This window comes from Pelophylax lessonae, assembly GCF_965119305.1.
Source record: "Pelophylax lessonae genome assembly, chromosome: 8".
Taxonomy (NCBI): domain Eukaryota; kingdom Metazoa; phylum Chordata; class Amphibia; order Anura; family Ranidae; genus Pelophylax; species Pelophylax lessonae.
The window spans coordinates 266,353,091-266,378,179 of record NC_138775.1 but is presented as its reverse complement, the minus strand read 5'-3'; the positions used below and the strand labels follow the sequence as shown (position 1 = coordinate 266,378,179).

The 25,089-nt window shown below is 45.1% G+C and overlaps 2 protein-coding genes across 2 annotated transcripts in view; one reads left to right on the top strand and one right to left on the bottom strand.

The window, feature by feature from the left end:
* Positions 1–23,665, bottom strand: part of LRRIQ3 (leucine rich repeats and IQ motif containing 3) — a 117,568-nt gene extending 93,903 nt beyond the window's left edge. Inside the window, exon 1 of the mRNA XM_082265333.1 lies at positions 23,646–23,665. The gene's annotated coding sequence lies outside the window, so the exon portion shown is untranslated. The remainder of the gene's footprint in view (positions 1–23,645) is intronic.
* Positions 1,517–24,388, top strand: FPGT (fucose-1-phosphate guanylyltransferase). The gene is made up of 4 exons (XM_082265334.1): positions 1,517–1,605; positions 12,700–12,867; positions 19,531–19,623; positions 22,920–24,388. The coding sequence occupies exons 1-4, from the start codon at positions 1,530–1,532 to the stop codon at positions 24,326–24,328; spliced, it is 1,746 nt and encodes a 581-aa protein (XP_082121460.1). The 5' UTR covers positions 1,517–1,529; the 3' UTR covers positions 24,329–24,388.
* The last annotated feature ends 701 nt before the right edge of the window (positions 24,389–25,089 follow it).

The window sequence follows — 25,089 nt, the reverse complement described above, 5'->3', positions numbered from 1 at the left end:
TAAACCAAAAAAGACAATTTTGAAAAAAACAACAATATTTTTTAGAGGAAAGGAAGAGAGCTAACCCAGGCGTGCCATAATCCGAAAAGAAATACAAAAAAAGGGGAGGTATAGCAATTGCTAACCTGAAATAGGGACTTTAAAGGCACATACATGGATAGTCGATGAGTTGAATAAAAAAATTACCCCCTTCCCTGCCAGTGTCATTTATTACAATAACAGTGCATATTTTTAGCACTGATTACTGTAGTAATTTCAGTCAGGGGTCCGATCTGTCCGCCGCAATGTCGCAGTCCCGCTAAAAATCGCAGATCGCCGCCATTACTAGTAAAAAAAAAAATAAAAATTACATAAATCTTACCCGTAGTTAGTAGACGCTATTGCAATTTTTTTTTTTTTTACCAAAAATATGTAGCAGAAAACAAATTTTTTACATTTTTTTTGGGAATGTTATATAACAAAAAGTGAAAAATATGTTTTTTTTTTTCAGAATTGTCGCTCTTTTTTTTTTTTGTTTATAGCGTAAAAAATAAAAATTGCAGAGGTGATCAAATACCACCAAAAGAAAGCTCTATTTGTGGGAAAAAAAGGAAATCAATTTTATTTGGGTACAGCGTCACACGACCGCGCAATTATCCGTTAAAATAACGCAGTGCCCAATCGCAAAATTTGGCCTGGTCGGGAAGGGGGCAAATCCTTCCAGTTTTAACGTGTTAAAGGAGAACTCTACAAAAAAAAATGATTGGTTCAAACCCACAAGGGCATTTTTTTAACTACTACAATGCCTTTATATTGGTCGTAGGAATTTACACATGCAGAAATGTAGAAATTGGATGAAAGGTTTAGCACTGTAAAACACTTTTTGATAGATAAGTAGGCCATTTTATATACAACTATATAGATCAGACCAAAATGAGGGGTAAATGAGTAGGAAAGAGGGACAGAGGGTCCAAATCAGGGACAGTCCTTCGAAATCCAGGACAGTTGGGAGCTATGTAATATATAATGTTTGGGGCTTCTAAGTAAATTTCTAGCAACAAAGAAACAGATTTTCGCATAGAAACAAAAATTGTCAGAAAATGCCATTCTGCATGTAATTACCACCCAGTCCTGTGCAAAGAAGCCACGCCCCGTTACTGATGATTGCCCTTACCTGTTCTAAGCAGCCCCGCCCCTTTTAGAAAAGTAAGGCGTGCCCTACCATGTAACTAACGCCTAGTCCTGCAACGAAGCCACGCGACTATCGCCCATACCTGGCCAGACAAACCACGCCCCATTTTCATAAACGTAAGGCGCCCCCTGTCCACTGACTAACAACTGCCCAGAACAAAGAAACCACGCCCCTCTCGTGACCATTGCCTGTCGCTGAGGGAAGCCAACGCTCCTTCTTTTCAAACGTTACGCGCCCCGCTGTACTCTCCTATGACACCGACTTTGGGCACTTACCCTCGACAAAGATGGCCGCTCGAGGCGGGGAGGAGGCCGTGACGTGTCTTGTCAGAGCTGCAGGGGGGAAGACAGGAGTGAAGATGGGTGATCAGGCGGTTGCTGGGAGTTTACAGAGGGAGACCCACCGCAGGCTGAGACAGTACAGCTCTCTGAGAGGTACACAGGGAGTATATATATGGGGGGAGGGGTGTATATACTATAATAATGACGTGTACAGTGCTGACACTTCCTGGAGGATTGCCCTGTGTATACACCCCTCTGTACATATCTGCAGGGGGAAGGTGAGGATCATACCAGGAGCTGATCCAGAGTCTCCCAATCACCCCATACAATCTGATTGTACAATCTGTTTCCTGTAAACCATACACCTTACAATCTATGGTGTGATCTGAGCACCTCATCTCTCCAATCAGTCTGTATACAATCATTACATAGGTGTTGGTGGATGTAAAGAAGATTGTACAACCAGATTGTACTGTATATAACGCACTTAAAGCAGAGCACCACCCAAAACTGGAAGCTCTGCTTGTTTTCAAACTGAATGAATACACCAATATGAGTACGATCATTCACCGTGCAAACAGAGTGAATGAAAGCTGTGGTCAAAATTTAATACACTAAAAAAAAAAAAAAAAACACTGAAAACACATCAGATCTCAATGGGGAAAATCTCATGCTGGATATCTATACTGGTATGGACTGGTAATGTGTTAGGATCTATACTGGTATGGACTGGGTAATGTGTTAGGATCTATACTGGTATGGACTGGGTAATGTGTTAGGATCTATACTGGTATGGACTGGGTAATGTGTTAGGATCTATACTGGTATGGACTGGGTAATGTGTTAGGATCTATACTGGTATGGACTGGGTAATGTGTTAGGATCTATACTGGTATGGACTGGTAATGTGTTAGGATCTATACTGGTATGGACTGGTAATGTGTTAGGAAGGAAAGGATGCCACATCGCTTGATGGAAATGAAAATTATCACCCTACAGAGGGCTGAACTCGAAGACACCCCGAAAATCAAAGTGAAAAATGATGCAGCAGACTAGTCCTGAAATTTCATTGCAGCAACTCAGAATGGTCCTCAGTAGTTGTATGGCCCCCACATGCTTGTATGCATGCCTGACAATGTCGGGGCATGCTCCTAATGAGACAACAGATGGTGTCCTGGGGTATTTCCTTCCCAGATCTGGACCAGGACATCACTGAGCTCCTGAACAGACTGAGGTGCAACCTGGTGGCGTCATATGGACCAAAACATAATGTCCCAGAGGAGTTCTATTGGATTTAGGTTGGGGGAGCGTGGGGGTCATTCCATGATATCAATTCCTTCATCCTCCAGGAACTGGCTGCATACTCTCACTAGATGAGGCCGGGCAATGTCGTGCACCAGGAGGAACACAGGACCCACTGCACCAGTGTAGGGTCTGACAATGGGTCCAGGGAGTTCATCCTGATACCTAATGGCAGTCAGGGTGCCATTGTCTAGCCTGTAGAAGTCTGTGCGTCCCTCCATGGATGCTTCCCCAGACCACCACTGACCCACCACCAAACAGGTCATGCTGAACAATGTTACAGGCAGAATAACATTCTCCATGGCTTCTCCAGACCCTTTCACATCTGTCACATGTGCTCAGGGTGAATCTGCTCTCATCTGTGAAAAGCACAGGGTGCCAGTGGCAGACCTGCCAATCCTGGTGTTGAATTGCAAATGCCAATCAAGCTTCATGGTGTCGGGCAGTGAGCACAGGGCTCACTAGAGGATGTCGGGCCCTCAGGCCACCTTCATGAATTCTGTTTCTGATTGTTTGGTCAGAGACATTCACACCAGTGGCCTGCATTTTGTAGGGCTCTGGCAGTGTTCATCCTATTCCTCTTGCACAAATGAGCAGATATTGGTCCTACTGATGGGTTAAGGACCTTCTACGGCCCTGTCCAGCTCTCCTAGAGTAACTGCCTGTCTCCTGGAATCTCCTCCATGCTCTTGAGGATTGTACTATGATACACAGCAAATCTTCTGGCAATGGCACGTATTGATGTGCCACCCTGGGAGGACCTCTATAGGGTCCAGGTATCGCCTCATGCTACCAGTAGTGAAAAAAAGTCAGAAGGGGGGGGGGGTGGATTTTGTGTTCCTGCAAAGCCAGGAATAAAATCCATCACTTCCCTGAGTTAAAGCAGCACACACAGTACAGTAAGACAGTGGCAAGGCACACATTAATCCCTAGATGTTTAACCCCTTCCCAGCCAGTGTCAGTACAGTGCATATTTTTAGCACTAATCACTGTATTAGTGTCACAGATTCCCACAGAGTGTCAGATTGTCTGCCACAATACCACAGTCCCACTGTAAGGTTGCTGATCACCGCCATTATGAGCCGGTTCACACTAATCCGACTCAAAGGCCCCCCCGACTTCGGGCAACTTTGAAGTCGCCCGTGCAGCGCGACTTCATCGCGGCTTGCAAACAACTTCTCATAGTAGAAGTCAATGCAAGTCGCTCCGACTTCGCCAAAAAATAGTGCAGGAACCTTTTTCTAAGTCGGAGTGACTTGAGTCGCTCTGATTAGAACGGTTCCATTGTACAGCATTGGGAGCTACTTGTCAGGTGACCAAGTTGCCTGACAAGTCGGAGTAGTGTGAACCGGCTCTACTAGTATAAAAAATAAATAAATAAAAATTCCAGTATATATCCCATAGCTTATACACCTATAACATTTGTGCAAACCAATCAATATACACTTATTGGGATTTTCTTTTACCAAAAACATGTAGCAGAATACATATTGATCTAAATTTATGAAGACTTTTTTTTTTTTTTTTATCGATAGGTTTTTATGGCAGAAAGTAAAAAATATGTATAGATTTTTTTCAAACTTGTGGGTTTTTTTGTTTATAGCACAAACAATAAAAAACACAGTGGTAATCAAATTCCACCAAAGGAAAGCTCTATTTGTGGGGAAAAAAATGACATACATTTTATTTGCGTATAATGCCACATGACCACGCAATTGTCAGTTAACCACTTGCCGTCCGCTTACTGTATACGGCGGCAAAGTGGCTCCTACAGGCAAAACAACGTATCGGTACGTTCCTTGCTTAGTGGCAGCTAGGGGGCGAGCGCGCGCCGGCGTGCTCCCGCCCCTGGTTGTAAGCGGGGAAGCCGATACGTGTGTTAGGTGGCTCCGATTGTAAACACAGCCGACCTTCTCCCTGAAATGATCAGAGGTCATGTGATCCTTCTATATGGATCACATGTCTCTATGGTCATCTCAGAAGCCACTCCCCCCACAGTTAGAATCGCTCCCCTAGGGTCACATTTAACCCCTTGATCACCTATACTGTTAACCACTTCCCTGCCAGTGTCTTTATTACAGTAACAGTGCATTTTTTTATCACTGATTACTGTAGTAATGTCACTGGTCCCTCCAAAAGTGTCAAAAATGTCAGTTGGGGGTCCGATCTGTACGCCGCAATGTCGCAGTCCCACAAAAAAAAATCGCAGATCGCCGCTATTACTAGTAAAAAAACAAAAATGACAAAAATCTTTCCCGTAATTAGTAGACGCGATAACTTTTGCGCAAACCAATCAAATTTTGATTTTTTTTTTTAATACATTTTTTTTTTCCGAGAATGTCATATAGCAGAATGTGAAAATATTATTATTTTTTTTTCAAAATTGTCGCTATTTTTTTTTTGTTTATAGTTCAAAAAATAAAAATCGCACAGATGATCGAATACCACCAAAAGAAAGTTGTGGGGAAAAAAAGGACGTCAATTTTATTTGGGTGCAGTGTTGCACGACCGCGCAATTGTCCGTAAAGTAACGCAGTGACGAATCGCAAAATAGGGCCTGGTCATTAAGGGGGCAAATCCTTCCGGTCTTAAAGTGGTTAAACTAGCACAGTGTTGTATCGCAAAAAATGGCCTGGTCATGAAGGGGGTTAAATCTTCGGGATGTCTAGTGATTAATAAGAATAGTAAAATAAGAGAATAGGGGGCTGAGAAAAAATAAGAAAAGGGGGATGAAGTTCCCCTTTAACCTTTTCTCCTCTCTTTCCATTTGTCTTAACACCAGGCTATCGCATCTATGTGCCCATGGGGCTCCAAGCACACTGCCGGAGCTGTCACCGCTTGCAATCGGCAACTGGTGCGATGGGCTCACAAACATGTGACTGCTGTGACAGCCAATTACATTAAAGCGGGAGTTCCACCCTAAAATGAAAGTTCCGTCCATCTTCTTGCTCCGGGTCACCTGAAAAACAAATGGATAATCGCAATTCTTTTTTTACTTACCTTGTTTAGAAGATAATATACTTACCTTACTTCCTCTTCCTCCCCTCGGCGGCCACGGCGAGTCGTCACTTCCTGGCTTGCAATGATTCCTGGGAGCTACCTTGCTAAACAGCTTCTGGGCATGCCCAGAAGCTGTGCAGGGATGACGCTGCAGCCCCGGAAGTGACGGCGGGGCCGGCGCAGTGCATTGTGGGACCGAAGAGGACGGAAGAGGACTCAGAAGAGGATCGCGGTGGCTTCAAGCTGCCCACACCTGGAGAAGACTTTCAAGGTAAGTATTTCTTCTTGCAGGTAAGTGCAACCCGGGACAGATCAGAGGCTAGCCATTGTGGAATGCACTAGCCCTGACTGTCCCGGGGTATTTTTATTTTTTTTTGGTTTTAGTTGGAACTCCGTTTTAATCACATGCTCAGGAACTCTGCCTCCACCTCCTGGCATTAACCTCCCTGGCGGTATGATTCTGTCAGGAATTCTGTACCAAAAGCGGTACAATTTTTTGCATGGAAATTTGGCGTTATGTATTATAGGCCTTCAATTCTTAGTAATTACTGACTTAAACCTGACCAAAACAAGAGTCTAGTAGACATCCCAGATGTGATAAATTTGAAACACAAACGCATGAATTATAATCTAATCAATAATATAATTTTATTCTATAATTATATGTGTTATGTGTTTGTGTTTTGTGCAACATTTGAATTTCCCTCCCAGTTCCGCTCCCATGCACCATTGCTGCTGCAGGGAACGGAACCAGGAAGTCATCAGAGTGACGGAGAAGCGGCGGGGATCTCGGCTGGCGATCACAGCAATGGGAGATCATCGCTGGATCGCCAGGAGAAGGTAAGAGACACCGCTGCACGCTCTGCACATCTACCCCCAGCGTGACTCGGGGATACCGATAGTAGCATAAAAAATCCACCTCGAGTCACGCTCGGGGATACCACTAAGAGGGTTAAGATCCATTTAAAGGTGAAGTGGGGGCAAGGGGTTAGGGTATATATGCTGTATAAAGTGGTTGAAAATCCTAGCGTTGGGTTTTAAAGACAAGTTGGCAACATTTGGCTCCCATATCCATTTCATGAAAACTAACCCTAAACCAATCAACGACACCAAAAAAGTCCTTGATGACCTTTCCGGCTGCAGCAGAGACTCTGATAGGGTGCTGCAGACTTCCCTGCATGCTGAGCTGTCAGTTACAGACTGATAGTCCGAAATAAGGGGAGCGGTGGCGGGTAATAGCTATGAGCCCCTGGGTAGTAACGGGTTACCTACAAATCCCACCCGACTGGCACTCCTGAGTAGCAGAAAACGCGCATAACAAATGAGTACCTGTCATGTCCTCCCTTCAGCAATTACACTTGCATGTACACCGCACCACGAACATTGCAAAGAATAGGTCGTAATTAAGTTTCATCTCAGTGCATTGAAATATTCAGTGACAGCTGCTTTAGTCAATTAAAAGAACACGTTTTCCTTTTCTTTTTTTTCTCTGGCGCCCAGTCTGAAGATTGCCTGACAAGTTTGGATACTGGGGAGGAGGATCAGCGAAATCAGGCGATTGGTAGATTTTAATTAATCTGCTCCTGGCTGCTTTCTCTATCACACGGGTCCCCGGGGAGACCGGGGCCACTTTCTCAAAATTTGCTTTTTCAGCAAATATTACTAGAAATGAACGATGTACAGCCACTTGTGATTCGTCACCAAGAACAGATAATAGAGAAGCGATTTGTTTGATGGTTGAAGTTTCCTGAAATCTGTCCTGGAAGCGATATTTACAAAAAAAAAATATGCAGAAAACGCACAGGAATATTTCAGACTTCAAGCCCAATTGTACCCTTCAGGGTAAAAAAACAAAAAACCTTTTCATTCGTAAATCTGAAATGTATTCGATGTTAAAACAGGGCTCCAGGCAGATATGACACCGGTAATGCACATTTGTATTTTTTTAATTATGGAAATCATGGAGATAGATGTACATAAAGTATATAGTGTGTGTGTGTGTGTGTGTGTGTGTATGTGAGTATATATATATATATATTTCATTTAGACTGGGAGGGGGAGAATCAGCACAAGGAGCCAATCATTGCATTGTTCTGCAGGGCTCATGTACCGACGAGGGCTATGCTAATAGAAGGAGAGAGCAGAGAGATGAGCTCATCAGTCTGCTGCTTCTCCTTTTGCTCTCTAGCACAGTGGATATAAATCAATTTTTTTTTTTTTTTTTAATCTAATTTATTTTTTTATCAAATTTATTTGATAAAAATGCTTTTGGAGTAAAAATCTTTTTAAGATACATTAATAATTTAGTTTATTCAGCATAAAATGGAGCTTGGTTATGTAGCATTAAACTGTATATTCTTCTTCAATATTTATATTTTTGGTAAACTCATTTAATGAATCCAAGCTCTGCAAGCTGAGATAACATGTGCTGCATTGATGCATTCGCACAATTTCGCACTATCTACCAGCAAGAATGAGTTTTTACGTTTAAAGAGGAAGTAAACCCTCCTCTACAACTTGTACCTATAGGTAAGCCTATGATAAGGCTTCCCTATAGGTACTGTAAATATCTCCTGAACATGCACCGTTTAGGAGATATTTACCTTACATGCAGCCAGTGACGTCACTGGCGCATGCGCTCTGAAGGAACACCCGCTCGTGCTGTTCCTTCAGAGCCCCGTGCCGTGACTGTCGGCTCTCGAGCACGTGCGCGGGAGTGACGTCACCGCGGCTCCGGCCAATCAGATGGCCGGATGCCGCGATCCCGGAAGACGGGCGACTGGACATGTCGCCCGTCATAGAGGTGAGTGAGCGGCACGTCGGGGGCTTGCTCTAAGGTAAGTATTGCATAATGAGCTAGTATGTGATGCATACTAGCTCATTATGTCTTTCTCTTGCAGGGTGCAAAAAAAAAAAAAAAAAATGCGAGTTTACAACCTCTTTAACCACCTCAATACTGGACACTTAAACCCCCTTCCTTCCCAGACCAATTTTCAGCTTTTAGCGCTGTTGCATTTTGAATGACAATTGCGCGGCCATGCAACGCTGTACCAAAACCAAATTTGTGTCATTTTTTCTTTACAAATAGAGCTTTCTTTTGGTGGTATTTGATCACCGCCAGGTTTTTTCTTTTTTGGTACACAAATAAAAAAAGACCGAAAAGTTTGAAAAAAAAAAAAAAAGTTTTTTGTTTAGGTTATAAAATTTTGTAAATAGATATGTTTTTTCCTGCACTGATGAACACTGATGATGCCGCACTGACAGGCACTGATGGGGTGGCACTGATATGCAGCACTGATAGGTAGCACTGATATGCAGCACTGATGGGCACTGATATGTGGCAATGATAGATAGCACTAATATGCAGCATTGGTGGGCACTGATGGGCACTGATAGGTGGCACTGATAGGTGGCACTGATAGGTGGCACTGATGGGCACTGATAGGTGGCACTGATGGGCGGCACTGATGGGCACTGATAGGCAGCACTGGTGGGCAATAATGGGCACTGGTGGGCGGCACTGATAGATGGCAATAACGGGCACTGGTGGGCAGCACTGATAGATGGCATTGGTGGGCAGCACTGATAGGGGGGCACCACTGGAAGGCTCTCTGAGCCCTGTTTGCCATCCCTGGTGGCCATGGTGGGCATCCCTGGTGGTCATGGGTGGGCATCCCTGGTGGCTCTAGTGGCACCCCCTCCCCCCAGGGCTGCACTGGTAATCAATCATCTGATTACCAGCACAGACCCCCCCCCTGTGATCAGTGAGTACTATGAAATATTCACTGATCACCCCGGCTGCAGAATCGATACTCTCCTCTTCTCCTCACTGACAGGATCTGTCAGGAGGAGAAGAGATCGAAGCCGTTACAACGGCTGTATTGACATTACATGACGGCTGTGATTGGACACAGCCGTCATGTGATCAGGAGGGCCAATCACAGGGCCCTCCTGCCGCATCTTGTCGCTCTGTGTCCTAGGGACACAGGCACATTGAGATCGCGCCGCTGCGCGTGCCCGCGGGGGCGCGATCTCTCTCCTTCTGAAGGATGTTCCGGAACGGCCGATCAGAAGGACGAGACTCCCACCCGGCCGGATATGTACAATGGCCCGGGTGGGAGGTGGTTAAAGAGCCCCTGTCATTTCAGATTTATCATGACAGCTCCTGTTAGCGGGCATCCACTCACCTGCTGCCGCCACGTCCCACACCTTGTTGTGTCACTTCCGCATCACCAGCCGTCCCATTAAAGTGAATGGGACTGTCGGTGAATCAAAAGCTGGTCAGAGGAGGAGCCTCTGCGGGACAGAGATGACAGTTGCTCTTTAAAAATTATGATTTAATCGAGTTGGTTTAAATTAAGCCTTTTTACTAGCGATTTAAATTGACTTAAATTAAATCCAATCCACCTTGCTCTCTAGTCACAGACTGGGGAAGGACAATACCGGTAAGGCCTAGTTTGTGCTTGCGGTAAAATAGAGAGATTGAGGAGCATTCTTAAACCTCTCTTACCTCCCAGCGCCTTACCTGTCACATTGTTTGATGGAGACCTGACAGCCCTGTACACACAGGGGTGGATGCATCACTTAGTGGCCTGCCACAGAAAAAATACTTCCCAGTCCCGTCCACAGGCTGTACCACCGCCAAAAGCAACCCATTCAATCAGAGGAAGCTTTGTGATCATTAAAAAAAATACAAGACTTCTTCTGAATGGTGGAGAAGCCCTCAGCCCAACACTTATTAATTCTGGAAGTTGCCTGTACTGCTGCCAAAACACAGAGCTGTATACTGTATGTAGCTAATAATACATTAGACGTCACACACACTGCAACCACTTTGTTTAGTAATGGAAGCCTGGAATCCAACTTTAAAGGTTCATATAATCTTATGGGAAGATTGCTGTTGAGATGAGTGGTTTGGCAATAGGCAGCCTGGTACTTCTAGGTATAGTCAAGCATACAACCTCCTCCTATGTGACATCATTGTGGTCTAGGAGCCAATTACTAGGCCTTAAGACTGTCACATGGCAGAAGGAGTGACATCCCCTAGCGTCCGACACTGTGATGGAAGAGGGGGTGACGAAGTTAAAGTGGAGTTCCGCCCCACCCTCCAAAAATTAGAAGTCAGCAGCTACACATACAAATTCTGTAGCTGCTGACTTTTAATATTAGGACACTTACCCGTCCTGGAGTCCAGCGATGTCGGCACCGCAGCCGATGTTTCCATCGTTTGTCGGATGCTGCCGACGCCATTGCCGGTAAGGAAACCCGGCAGCATAGCCTTGCGGCTTCACGCCCAGGTTCCTACTGCACATGCGTGAAGCGTGCTGCGCTCTCTTACTTGCCTAGAAGTGGAGGGAGGAGGAGAGGGCCGGAGTTCTGATGTACCTCACCGCGGTGAGGTCAGACGGAAGTGGGGACAGGGTACTCGTCAAAAACGGGTACTTATTCCCTCCCGAAAGGTGCCAAAAGTGGCATCGGAGGGGGGGGGGGGAGACCAGCGGAAGTTCAATTTTTGAGTGGAATTCCGCTTTAAGCTGGTAAGGTGACTATCAATGGGGGGAACCTTTACAACGATACTTTGCCCTAAATGAACAGTCAACAAAGGAAAATATAGTTCTGGGCTTTCATATGAGAGAGCCCAGCAAGCGCAGCCACCTAATTAGACGTTAAAGCGGTTGTAAAGCTTTATTCATTTATTTTTTTTTCATTAAAATAATAAGCATGTTATACTTCGTGCTCTGTGCAGTTGGTTCTGCACAGAGTGGCTCCAATCATCCTATTCTTGGGTCCCACGCCAGCACTCCTGGCCCCTCCCTCCTGTCGGGTGCCCCCGCAGCAAACAGCTTGATATGGGGGCATCAGGGCTGAGCCGCTGCTCTGTGTGTCCATTCACACACGGAGCCGCTGTTTGTCCCCACCTCCTCCTGATTGGCTCACTGGCTGGCTCCCGCTGCTGCCAATAGCCAATCAGTAGTGCGAGTCCCCAGAGAGGCAAGGGTCTCTGTACATCGCTGGATCGAGAGCTCGGGTAAGTATTAGGAGGGGGAGCTGCTGCACACAAAATGAATTAGGATAAAAAAACCTTCTGCTTTTACAACTTTACAGTTTAATTTCTTCAAATGATTGTAAACCCTTACATGTACCCAGTGAATTGGTTGACCTCAGATGACTGAGATACAGAGATGAAACCAATCCTTCTACATAAGTCGTACCTGTTTATATGCAGTCTTCTCTTCCCTACATCTATTCAAAGTCCAGAATTTATAAAGCTTGTCTGAGTTGTCAGAAAAAAGGGGGTGGAGAGCTGAAGTTACACTTTGCAGAGCTCAGCGAGGAGAGCTGATTGGACGGAAGCGACACAACCCCCTTCTTCACACAGGAACAGAGCTTAGGCTGTCAATCACAGGCTGTGTGCTGGAGCTCCCTCTGCTGTTACATTTTTTCTCTCTGTGTCAGGAAAAACTTGTCAGAAGTGACTCATGCAGATAGCAGATCTGAAGTTACACACTACAGGGCTCAGTGAAATCTAATTGGAGGGAAGGGACCCCCCCCCCCCCCCCCCTTCACACAGGAACAGAGCTGATGCTGTCATTCACAGGCGGTGTGCTGGAGAACCCTCCCCTGTCCCCTTTTTTACCTCTTGGTGTAAGAAGTGATTCATTCTGATAGCAGACAGAAGTGACACTCAGTGCTCTGGACTGAGACAAGTACACACTACAAAGGATATGCTTTGTTCCTATTTCATGTCTGAGGTTTACAACCACTTTTAAAGCTTTTTATAGAAGTCTTATAGCATGATATGAAGGATCGCTTTATAAACTTTCAGAAATTAGCAGAATTGCAATGTAATAGAATAAAAAACACTTTTAGTTCTCTGTTATCTAAAGCCCCACTGCGCCTCTGCCATCCATTGCGAATAACATTTCTTTTTTCTAATGTCTACAGGTAGAGAAGCGCAGCCTGGGGAATTCTGGGATGTGATTGTCATTACAGCGGCCGACAAACAACAAGAGAGAGCCTATCAGCAGCAGATTGCTGATAAACTAGCCAGAAAAGAACTTCCTCTCGGAGTTCGTTATCACGTTTTCTCTGATCCGCCGGGACCCAAAATAGGTGAGCTCTTCAGCTATTTTTATAATTGGAAGTCTTAAGCCTGAACGCAGCGTGCACAAGAGCCGAGATTCCATCTGAGGGGGCTTTGTGTCTGCCGCCCTGCACCCAGCTCACCAATTAGCGTGCGATCCGAGCCTATAAATATCCCACCATCCCCGAGCCTTATTGTTCGTTAGAGAAACAAACCGGCGTCCCCCCCTCTAATCTTCCCTCCACGACACTCCACTTCCCCCGAATCACTGCTCTGTGTACTGTCACTTAATGAACTGTCACCGGGTCTCCTGGATGTATCAACACGTCAGGTGCTGTGTGTGTTCTTCCCTGACGTACCCCACACACACAACAATAAAGGAGCTTAGCCTGTCACTGGCAGCACTGTGTGTGCTTAAAGCCTTTACCGAGCCATTATCCTCTACACCCATCAGATGTGTCTCCTTCATTGCACAGAGGGCTGTACTCCTATGTAGAATGGTCTGGTAAAGGAAGAAGAAAATCTGTATATGTTAGAAATAATGAATAGTTGTCTATAAATGCGTTAGTCAATCCATCAATCTCTAATTCCACTGTATGAACATTGCATCCGGAAATTATTCACAGCGCTTCACTTTTTCCACATTTTGTTATGTTACAGCCTTAATTCAAAATGGATTAACCACTTGCCGACTGCTCACAGTATTCCTACTGTGGCAGTGCAGCTCCCCTGGGTCCAGCGACGTAGACTTGCGTCGCTGGACTCCTAGTGGTCTCGGCGGCGCGTGCGCGCCCCCGGAGGCTCGCTTCCGCTGTGTGTAGACACAGTGGGAGTCGAGCCGGAGGAGGAGAGGCGGTGATCGCCGCCTATTTTCCCGATCGTCGGGGAAAGTGTGAGAAGACCCGCCTGCTTATGTAAACAATGCAGGCGGATCTTCTCAGGGACAGACAGGGAGAGATCACAGGATTCAGCATAGTTGAACCTGCGATCTATGTCTGTGTCACAGAACCCCCTCCCCCCACACACGTCAGTAAGCATGAGGCATACATTTAACCCTTTGATCACCCATAGGGTTAACCCCTTCTTTACCAGTGTCATTATTACAGTAACAGCGCATATTTATAGCACTGATTACTGTAGTAATGTCACTGGTCCCCCCAAAAATGTCAGTTAGGGGTCCGATCTGTCCGCCGCAATGTCGCAGTCCCGAAAAAAATCTCAGATCACCGCCATTACTAGCAAAAAATAAAAAAAAATTATATAAATCTTTCCGTAGTTAGTAAACGCGTTAACTTGCGCAAACAAATCTTATTGTGATTTTTACCAAAAATATGTAGCAGACAACAAATTGGCCTAAAATGTTAAAACATTTTTGATTTTTAAAATTTTTATTTATTTATTTATTTTTTTGAGAATGTTCCATAGCAGAATGTGAAATATATTGTTTTTTTTTTTTTTTCAAAATTGTCGCTCTTTTTTTGTTTATAGCGCAAAAATTAAAAATCGCACAGGTGATCAAATATCACCAAAAGAAAGCTCTAATTGTGGGGGAAAAAAAGGACATAAATTTTATTTGGATACAACGTCGCACGGCCGCGCAATTGTCCGTTAAATGAACGCGGTTCGGAATCGCAAAATAGGGCCTGGTCAGGAAGGGTTAAAATCTACCGGTCTTTAAGTGGTTAAATTCATTATTTTCCTCACAATTTTACAAACATTACCCCATAATGAAAATGTGAAAGAAGTTTGTTTGAAAGCTTTGCAAATGTATTAGAGGTTGTAAACCCACTCTGATAACTTATTATAGGCTTACCTATAGGTACTGTAAATATCTCCTAAACTTGAACCGCTTAGGAGATATTTACTTTTCATGCAGCCGATGACATCATCCGCACATGCGCTCTGAAGGAATGGCCACCCGTGCCGTTCCTTCAAAGCCCTGTGCCGTAATGTCATCGAGCCTCCGGCCAATCAGGTGGCCGGAGAACGCGAACCAGAAAGCAGGATGGCCCGAACATGTCAAGCGTGTCACTGGTGAGCAGGTGGCACTGCAGGGGCTTCGTTCTAAGGTAAGTATTTCATAATGAGCTAGTATGCCATGCATACTAGCTCATTATTCCTTTGTCTTACAGTTTTTTTTTTTTTTTTTTTGAGTTTACAACCTCTTTAAAATAAACGAAACCAATCCCATGTACATAAGTATTTACAGCCTTTGCCATGACACTGAAAATTGAGTTCAGGTGCATCCTGTAACCACTGATCATCCTACAACTTGATTGGAGTCCAGCTGTGGTAAATTCAGTTGATTGGACATGATTTGGAAAGGCACACACCTGTCTATATAAGGTCCCACAGTTAACAGTGCATGTCAGAGCACAAACCAAGACATCCAAGGATTTGTCTTTAGACAGGATTGTATTGAGGCGCAGATATGGTACAGAAAACGTTCTGCAACCTTGAAGGTCCCAGCGAGCACAGTGGTCTCCAAGATCTGTAAATGGAAGAAGTTTGAAACCCCGGGACTCTTCCTAGAGCGGGCTGCCCGGCTAAACTGTGCGATCGGGGGAGAAGGGCCTTAGTCAGGGAGGTGACCAAGAACCTGATGGTCACTCTGACAGAGCTCCAGTGTTTCTCTGTGAGGAGAGGAGAACCTTCCAGAAGAACAACCATCTCTTTAGCAATCCGCCAATTAGGCCTCCTCAGTAAAAGGCACATGACAGCCCATCTGGAGTTTACCAAAAGGCACCTGAAGGACTCTCAGACCATGAGAAACAAAATTCTCTGGTCTGATGAAGCAAAGATTGAACTCTGGCCTGAATGGCAAGCGTCATGTCTGGCGGAAACCAGGCACCGCTCATCTGGCCAATACATCCTTACAGTGAAGCATGGTGGTGGCAGCATCATGCTGTGGGGGTGTTTTTCAGCTGCAGGAACTGGAAGACTAGTCAGGGTCGAGGGAAAGATGAATGCAGCAATGTACAGAGACATCCTTGATATAGACCTGCTCCAGAGCGCTCTGGACCTGACTGGGGCGAAGGTTCATCTTCCAACAGGGTACCAACTCTAAGCATACAGCAAAGATCACAAACGAGTGACTTAAGCCTCGTACACACGTACCGATTGTCGGCCGTAAATATTCGGCCGACGACCGATTGGCCGATTGTAGGCTTGTTAGTATGATGCTTCCGACAGCCGACAGCGCATTTTCGGCCGAACAGAATGTGTCGTGCAGGCATTAAAATTTTTGTTGGCCAACACCAGAACGGCCGATTGTTCACCAGTCAGTACAGATTTCGGCCGACAGACAGCAGATTAGCAAGACTGGGCATGCTCAGAAAAGAAAAAAGACAAGGAAAGTTAACCATCACATGACATCACTTCTGCAGTTGGCTGTTGTTGGCAGACAAAATTCGTGAGCAGTCTTTTTTGCAGTTTTCAACAGACACGACAGCCCTGGACAAAAGACGGCTGATCGGTACGTGTGTACGAGGCTTAAGAGACCACTCTGCGGATGTGCTTGAGTGGCCCAGACTTGAACCTGATTAAACATCTCTGGAGAGATCTGAAAATAGCTGTGCACTGATGCTCCCCATACAACCTGATGGAGCTTGAGAGGTCCTGCAAAGAAGAATGGGAGAAACTGCCTAAAAATAGGTGTGCCCAGCTTGTAGCATCATACTCAAAGACTTGAGGCTGTAATTGGTGCCAAAGGTGCTTCAACAAAGTATTGAGCAAAGGCTGTGATACTTATGTACATGTGGTTTTATTTTTAATAAATTTGCAAAGATTTTAAACAAACTTCTTTCATGTTGTCATTATGGGGAATTGTTTGTAGAATTTTGAGGAAAATAATGAATTTAAACCATTGTGGAATAAGGCTGTAACATAACAAAATGTAGAAAAAGTGCTGTGAATACTTTCCAGATGCTCTGTACATTTGTCTATAGAACTATCTGTTTCTCTTGGATAATATAGATCAGGGGTATTGAATTAACATTGAAGGCCATCTGGTCAGTAAATCTTTCTCCCAGCAGAGGTCCATATCTCATGTATGTGCTATGATTCTGATAGGATATACAGTGGGTATAGAAAAGCATCACCCCTCCTTTTAAAATAATCACATTTTGTTGCTTTGCAGCCTGAAATGAAGACAGGCACAGTTTTTGTTTTATCCAGCTGTATTTATTGCAACTTATCCAAGTTAAAGATGAACACCAATGTGGCACAAAAAAAATAAAAAAACAGAATCACGGAGTTGGAAAAAGGATCATTCCCTTTATGTCGGTATTTTGTTGGACCAACTTTTTTTTCTAATTTCAGCCCTTAGTGTGTTAGGATTCATCTCTACTAACTTTGCACATCTACACTTTGCAATATTTGCCCACTCTTCTTTTCAAAACTGCTCAAAATCCGTTAAATTTAATGGTGACCTTTTGTGGACTGCAGTCTCCAAGTCATTCCGCAGATTTTCAATGGGGTTTAGGTCTGGGCTCTGGTGAGGCCATGCAAGGAGATTCACCTGTTTCTTCTTCAACCATCAGTGCTAATTGTTGCTGTGTGTTTTGGGTCATTGTCATGTTGGAAGTTAAACCGGTCTTTCAATTGACAACTTTCTGGCAGAGGGCAGCAGATTTTCCTCAATAATTTGATGATATTTTGCCCCATCCATTTGTCTTCTATCCTTACAAGTGCTCTAGTTCCTGCTGCAGAGAAACACCCCCATAATACGATATTACCACCCCCCGTAACAGGATATTACCCCCTTCATGCTTTACTGTAGAAATGGTGTTATTTGGATGGTGAGCTGTATTGGATTTTCGCCATACATTATCATTTGGTATTGAGGCCAAACAATTCACATTCAGTCTCACCTGACCATAACACTTTTCTATGTTGCCTCAGAATCTTCAAGGTGCGTTTTGAGGTAGTCACATTAGACTAAAATTGAATTTTTTGGCCTCAACACTGTGTTGTCATTGCAATAAACCTAGGCTGCAGTTGACTGTCTCTGGTGAATGGCTTGTTATTTAGATGGTGGTCTACAGTGGAACAAGAGCGATACCCTCTCTGTCAGATATGAGGGTATCTTCACCACTTCCTCTTGTTGTGACACCAGCCAACCCTAGGTGGGTGGGGGATTGCTAGAGAGATAAGTGTCAGTGGGACAAAGGTGCTTATTTACAGAATGAGCAAAGTAACCTTGTCTCTTTCACAGTCAGTGACCATTACTCTTTGGGAAGCCGTATGAGGACAAGGTCCTTTAGCGCTCCTCAGCCCTGCCCCATTGGGTAAGTTTATATTCATTTCCTACATGGGGTAAGTGTATAACATATGGAATAAGAGGTATTCCTGTGTTTCAAAAGAGGGAAAAAAAAGGTGTTGCAAATTTTCAGTTGTCAACACACCAGCAACAAGTGACCAGGCTACCCCACAAACCAATGGGAGTGCCTCAGTGGCCAGTAACTGTATTTTCCTATATGAGCAGCCCGGATCCTCCTCTTCTCGGGTCTCTTGCGGCCACTCCTGGACCCTTTTTCCTGCCCCCACAGAAAGCAGCTTGCTATGGGGCCACCTGAGTCATGGCTCGGCCCTGCCCCCCTCTCTCCCGATTAGTTCACTGATTTTAAAAGCAGCGGGAGCCAATGGCGTATGGTGCTTTGTCTTAGCCAATCTGAAGGGACAGCCAAATCTCTTGTGCAACATTGCTGGATCGAGATTGCATTGAGGGGGCTGCTGCACACAGAAGGTTTTTTTTCTTAATGCATAAATTGCATTGAAAAGAAACCTTCTGCCTTTAGAACCACTCTGAAGCAGCCTCAGCCAGCTTCATCCAAAGCCACTCCGCTCACGGCATGATTAAGCCCCATGGGTGGGTTGAAACATGTTAGGGGAGTGGCTTTGGATGTGGCTGCTTTCACGTGTTTTTATTAATGGCTTTGCTAAGTGTGCAGTGTTTAAGACCTTTCTCTATGCATATCCACAGTATGTAAGGCGTTATACGGACTCCTGGTCAGCCAGAACCTATTGCAGGAAACACCAGATTGACTTATTGGAGTTTAAGCGGAGACCTCCAGCCTACATTTGTGACCTGATTTTGGGGTTGGCGGGGAGAGGAGGGTTCGCCATGCTCGCAAGAGCTGCAGTTAAAGTGAGTGTAATGTCTTGTTTTTTTTTTTTTTCAAACATGTTCTACATGCACAGAGCAGCCCGAATCATCCCCTTCTCGGCTCCCTCTTCAGTGCTTCTGTTCAGTGCCCCCACAGCAAGCAGCTTGTTATGGAGCACCCGAGTCGAGTCACAGCTCCCTGACGACCCAGTAACGCCACCCCCCCCTCCTGATTGGCTGGCTGACGGAAAGCAGTGGGAGCCAATTGTGCCACGCTGCTGTCTCTTCACCAATAGGGAGGGGAGTACTGGGCAGCTGACAAACTCTTGCAACATCGCTGGATAGAGAAGGGCTCAGGTAAGTATTAGAGGGTCTGCTGCATACAGAAGGCTTTTTTTATCTTCCTGCATAGAATGCAATTGGATAAAAAAAAAACCTTCTGCCTTTACAACTCCTTTAAAGGACATAAGGGAACATGTATAATATAATTTTCTTGTAGATGCCTTTAGATCCATAAGTTTCATTTCTAACATATTAAAGTTCAAACACTGTGCCAGATTGTAATTTTCCATTCTTTTTTCTGCAGGGAATGGAGGATCTACATTGTACGCCCTGCACTGCCTGCATCAGCTGTACCCCAGTAAATTGGATTCTTTTACAGTCATGCTAATCCATGCTGGTATGTTTTGTACATTTTATTGATCTGGATAGGGTTTTTTTTTCTGATAATTTCCTCATTAAACAGGTCAGGGAAATAATTAGCCAACACAGGATATGTTTTGCGGTCAATACATTATCTTCAATGATCTTGTTTTAACTAATTAAACGTAATCGATCCGATGTCTATTGAATGGGTCTGGTGTTGATTTTCAATTATCTGAACATCCTTGTCTGTCAGGAACTTTTTGCTTGCCGAGTGGTTCAGGCCTATGATAAGTGCCTCGTTTTTTTTTAAACTTTTAATGATGCATACCGATGGAACAGGAAAATGGGCACTCCAACTCCCTTTTACTTGTAAGTGGATCTCATATTTAACTTGCCATTTATCCGGTGCAGCTGGTGGAGTCACTTGATAACTGTCTTGGCAGTCTTTCTCAACCTGGGTTCTATGAATCCCTGGGATTCCTCCTGAAGTTGCTGGGGTTCCTTAAACAACCAGCAACGGTTTGGTTTTCTGCATACACTGACCACCAATGTCATTTCTAACCTGTCCCAATATAAAGCAAAGGTATTTTTTTTTAAAAAATAGCTCCACCTTTTTATAATTAACAGCAGCCATTGGGCTCTAGTCAGTGACTTTGCCTAGGCTGTGATTATGCCATCAGTCTGCTGCAGGGAGGAGGAATAATTTCCTCAGTCTCCTCTCCAGTGATCAGCCTGACACGTTTTAACTTTGTAGCAAGTCATAAAGCGGTTCTAAACTCCACTTTATAGCTTGTACCTACAGGTAAGCCTATAATAAGGCTTAGCTGTAGGTACAGTTTAGGATATAGTCACATTTTAGCGACCCATGAGCACTGTGCTTTGAATGGATGACTCAATCGAGTATGCCACCTATTAAGCCGAAACTGTGACTCCCGCGTGCATGCGTGAGAGTGACGTCATCGCAGGCTCGGCAATTCAAATGGCCTGAGAGCCCGAACCTGGGCGAAAGATGGTGAAAATGAAAGCGGTGATAGCATGCAAGCTAAAGGACTTTGTTTTAGGCCCCTTTCACACTTGTGCGACTTGTCCTGAGACTTGGGACTGCAAAGTCGCATGACAAGTCGTACCCCTTGATTTCCAATGAGTACTGCTCATACCCGTGCAAATTCAAGTTGTAGCGACTTCATAGTAGTCCCTGCATTACTTTGGTCTGACTTTGATGCGACTTGAGGTCAATGGACCTCAAGATTACACTGCCATTGCTTCAAGTCTAGTCAACATTGCGTCAAAGTTTTGGCAAAATCACATTTCAGGTCGCATAAGTGTTAAAGAGGCCTTAAGGCAAGTCTGTATGTTGAGCATATTAGCACATTATGACTTAAACTGCCCAAGGGTCCAATTTTTATACACTTTATTACCACTATTAGGTGAGAGGCTGCAGCAGAGGCTGATCTGTGTGATACGTTTGAGAGCACAGCCAAGAATTGCAGACAAAGGGATAAACCTTGTTCTCTGTTCAGTTGGCATCTCAATCCGGTGACCCTGGATGATGCCTAAATAAAGATGGCTCTGTCTTTCTGAGAAGAAAAGCAGATAATCTTGGAAATCTCAGAAAATCAAGAAAGATCTGTTTACTTGCCTATTCTCAGGCCGCTGCATTCTGGTGATCTTCCCTGTGTTAGACAGCGCTGGCTGCAGGGGAGAGGAGAGAGCACTCGACAGCGGCTGGAATGCCCGAGAGTGATGACTTCGCTGATAGCCTTACTATAGCCCAGCCATTGTCAGCGCTCCCTCCTCTCCCCTGCTGCCACTGCTAGCTGACATACGGGAGTTGTATCACGTGACTGGAGCAACCTGAAAAAAGGTAAGTATATGAAACTTTCTTACACAGGTTAGTCAGATGTTAGGAGGGGGAAGAGACAGTTTTAAGAGTAGCTAGATGTATCCCAGAATTCTAAAGTGGTTTTAAAGGCTGAAGGGGTTTTACTGTAAAGCGGAGCTCCACCCAGAAGGGGAAACTCTGCTTAAAGCCTCCTCCCCTCTCCTCTGTTCCAAATATCTGGTTTTGACAGGTACCCGCTCCCACTTCCACTTGGATCGCTTAGGGGATCAGACGGGAGGTTCCCCTCCCTCCCTCTCCGTTCATCTGGGAAAGATCCCAGGTCTCAGAAGACTGCGGGATCATTTTCAATGCGCAGTGGGTACCCAGGTATGAAGCTGCAAGCTGTCACAGCCCAGTCCCCAAAGTTGAGATGCCAGGGACAGAAAATGGAGGGAAGGGGTGATTCGGGTGAGGGAAAGGGTAGCTCGGGTGAGCACATCGCTGGATCCTGGGACAGGTAAGTGTCTGACTGTTTGTTGTTGCTGACTTCTAAAGCGGTAGTAAACTGCTGGGTGTGTGTTTTTTTTTTTTTTTTTTTTTTGTTTTAAACCTGAAGGGCAATATCCTTATGTGCTAGTATGCATCGCATACCAGCACGTTTTGTGAAACTTACCTGAAACCGAAGCCTTGCAGTATGGCGCACTGTCACCGCTGAAGGTCCTTCCATCTTCACCCAGTCTTCCTTCCGGGTTCGCAGACTCCAGCTGTGTAAGTGGCCAGAGCCACGATGACGTCACTCCTGCGCATGGAGAGTCCAGGACAGCCAAATCTCACGTGCAACATTACTGAATCGAGATGGGGCTCAGGGGGCTGCTGCACACAGAAGGTTTTTTCATGCCGTTGCTTTGGAGCGTATGCGCTGTTGATGTCAGTGGCTGCATGTACAGTAAATATCTCCTAAACGGTGCAAGTTTTGGAGATATTTACTGTACCTATAGGTAGGCCTATACGGCTAGAGTTAATGCATTGGAGTTTACTCCTACTTTAATAAACTGAAAAATGGCTTGAGCTCCTCTTTGCTGCATTAAGGTAAAAAAACCTTCTTTGTCCAGCTCCCCCGCCCCATCTTGATCCAGCGGTGTGCACAAGTCCTCATTGGTTCAGACAGTGTCTCCCGCTGCTGTCATTCACATCCAGTGAGGAGGCGGATATGAGCTGTTCTGTGTGTGTCAATGGACACAGAGCTGGCTCGTGAGCACGTGTGAGTTCCCCTGTAGGGGGCGCTCAGCAGGTGGAGGAGGAGTCAAGATCGCTGGCAGGGGGCCTGAGAAGATGAGGATCAGGGCTGTCATTACACAGTACAGGTAAGTATAACATGTTTCTTATTTTAAAAATTAAGAAAAAAAATATGGCTTTACAATCACTTTACGATAAAAATATTTGTCTGTTCGCTCAATTTTAATTTACACTGCACTATTGGTCATCTATAATTTGCATCTCTTCTTTAGGTGGCTACAGCCAGCGGTTGCCCCATGCGAGCGCCTTGGGGAAGATCTTCACAGCCTTGCCCTTCGGTGACCCCGTTTATCAAATGATTGATTTAAAACTGGCGATTTACATCGACTTCCCCTCCAACATGAAGCCGGGTGTCCTGGTAACTTGTGCCGATGACATAGAGCTGTATTCAAGCCAGGAGATGGTTAAATTTGATAGGCCTGGCATCACTGCTCTAGCTCACCCTTCTACGCTGGCTATAGGCACTACCCATGGGGTGTTTGTGTTGGAAAAATCTGACTTAGAATTTAGCAATCTGCAAATTAGATCCTGCAAATCCTACCTGCACAAGCCCTCCGTGGAGAAAATGCGCCAATCGGGCGCCGTTACCGTTCACCCAAATAAAGAAAGCCATGAAAAAAATGACCCCTGTTCCGAAATAGTCTACACCGACAGCCTGTTTTATATGGATCACCCGACTGCAAAACTTCTTCTCGCTTTCTTTCAAGAGTCAGGCGGCGTGCAGTGCGAGATCGACGCATACGGGGACTTTCTGCAGGCCTTGGGGCCCGACGCCACGCTAGACTACACAGAGAACACCGCCAACGTCTCGAAAATAGAATCACAGCTGACTGACGTGCGGAGGAAAATCTACTTCCTATTGAGGGCAACAGGCTTCACCGTCGTCGTTTTAAACAATTCGAAATTCTATCACATCGGGACCTTGCAGGAATACTTACATCATTTTACTTCTGACGCCCAGCTCCGGGCAGAACTAGGATTACAGGCGAACGTTTTTAGCATCGTTCCAGATCAAGATAAAAATGTGAATAAAGAGGCCTGTGTCATTCAAAGCGTATTAGATGCTCAGTGCCAGGTTTCACCTCACACAGTGATTGAATATTCCAGGCTGGGGCCCGGCGTCTCCATAGGGGAATGCTGTATCATCAGCGGCTCATGCATAAGCATCAGATCAGCCATACCCGACAAATCTTTTGTGAGTTCATTAAGCCTGGTGATTGATGGACGGCTAATGTATGCGACAATCCTGTTTGGGACTGAGGACGACTTGAAAAGGAGTGCGGCTTCGTTGTCGGATCTGAACGCGCTTCAGATATTTGGCAAGAGTCTTCCGCAGTGCTTGGAGCTTTGGGGCATTCCAGTTTCAGAAAAGCTTTTTTCTAGCGACCAAAAGAGTTTGTGGAGCGCTCGTCTCTACCCGGCGCATGAAACTTTGCAAGAGTCTGTCGAGGCATCTCTGGCGATGCAGGCAGCCGCGTACAGCCAGTCGCAAGTGCGTCTGGGAGATGCTGAGAGGCTGTCGATTGAAGAGATGCTGAAATGCAAGAATGTTGAAGAGATGTTGAACTTTAGAAATCTCCTTTATAGGGAAATCTGTACTGAAAAAGAAAGCAAAATGTAGATTTTCAGAGGAGTATGTCTGGTACCAGTTTATAGCAGTTATATTTTAAAGGGTCTTTCTTTCCAAGATTATTGGTGGAGCATGGGCCACTCATTGACTTAGGGAAATCTCACCACTGAAGTCCATCTAAATTAGCTCCAGGCTCTGACTTAAATTAATTTGTAAAGTCACATTATTATAAATATCTTTTTTTTTTTTTAAGTTAAAAATAACAAACCTGTTATAACTACCTGCCCTGTGTAATGGTTTTGCACAGAGCAGCCTGGATCCTCCTCTTCTCGGGTTCCTTTTTTTGGCACTCTGGCCCCTCCTTCCTGTCGAGTGCCCCAACAGCAAGAAGTCTATTCCAACACAGAGCCGCAGCCTGGCCCCGCCCCTTTCTCTCCTCATTCGCTGATTGACTTTGACAGCAGCGGGAGCCAATGGGGGAGTCCTGGGCAGCATTCAATTTGCAAAACAGTGTTGGCAGCTCTGCACATGCTCAGTTTGAGTATTTCTTTTTTTTTTTTTTTTTTTATGCTGAGCATTTCCTCCCTATCACATCGAAGTAGCCCATGTGACTGTAGAGTCACACATGTGAGCACATACACTGTGCGAACAGGCCACTGCCTCCCTTCTTCTCCATGCCCACTAACCAGCTAAACATAATGGGGGTGCAATATTACATGTAGTTTGTTGAAGGCTTCACTTTCCTCTTATTCTAAAACACAGGCTGGAGGGGCGTGGCATAGCCTGTGACTGACAGAAATCTGCAGACGCCA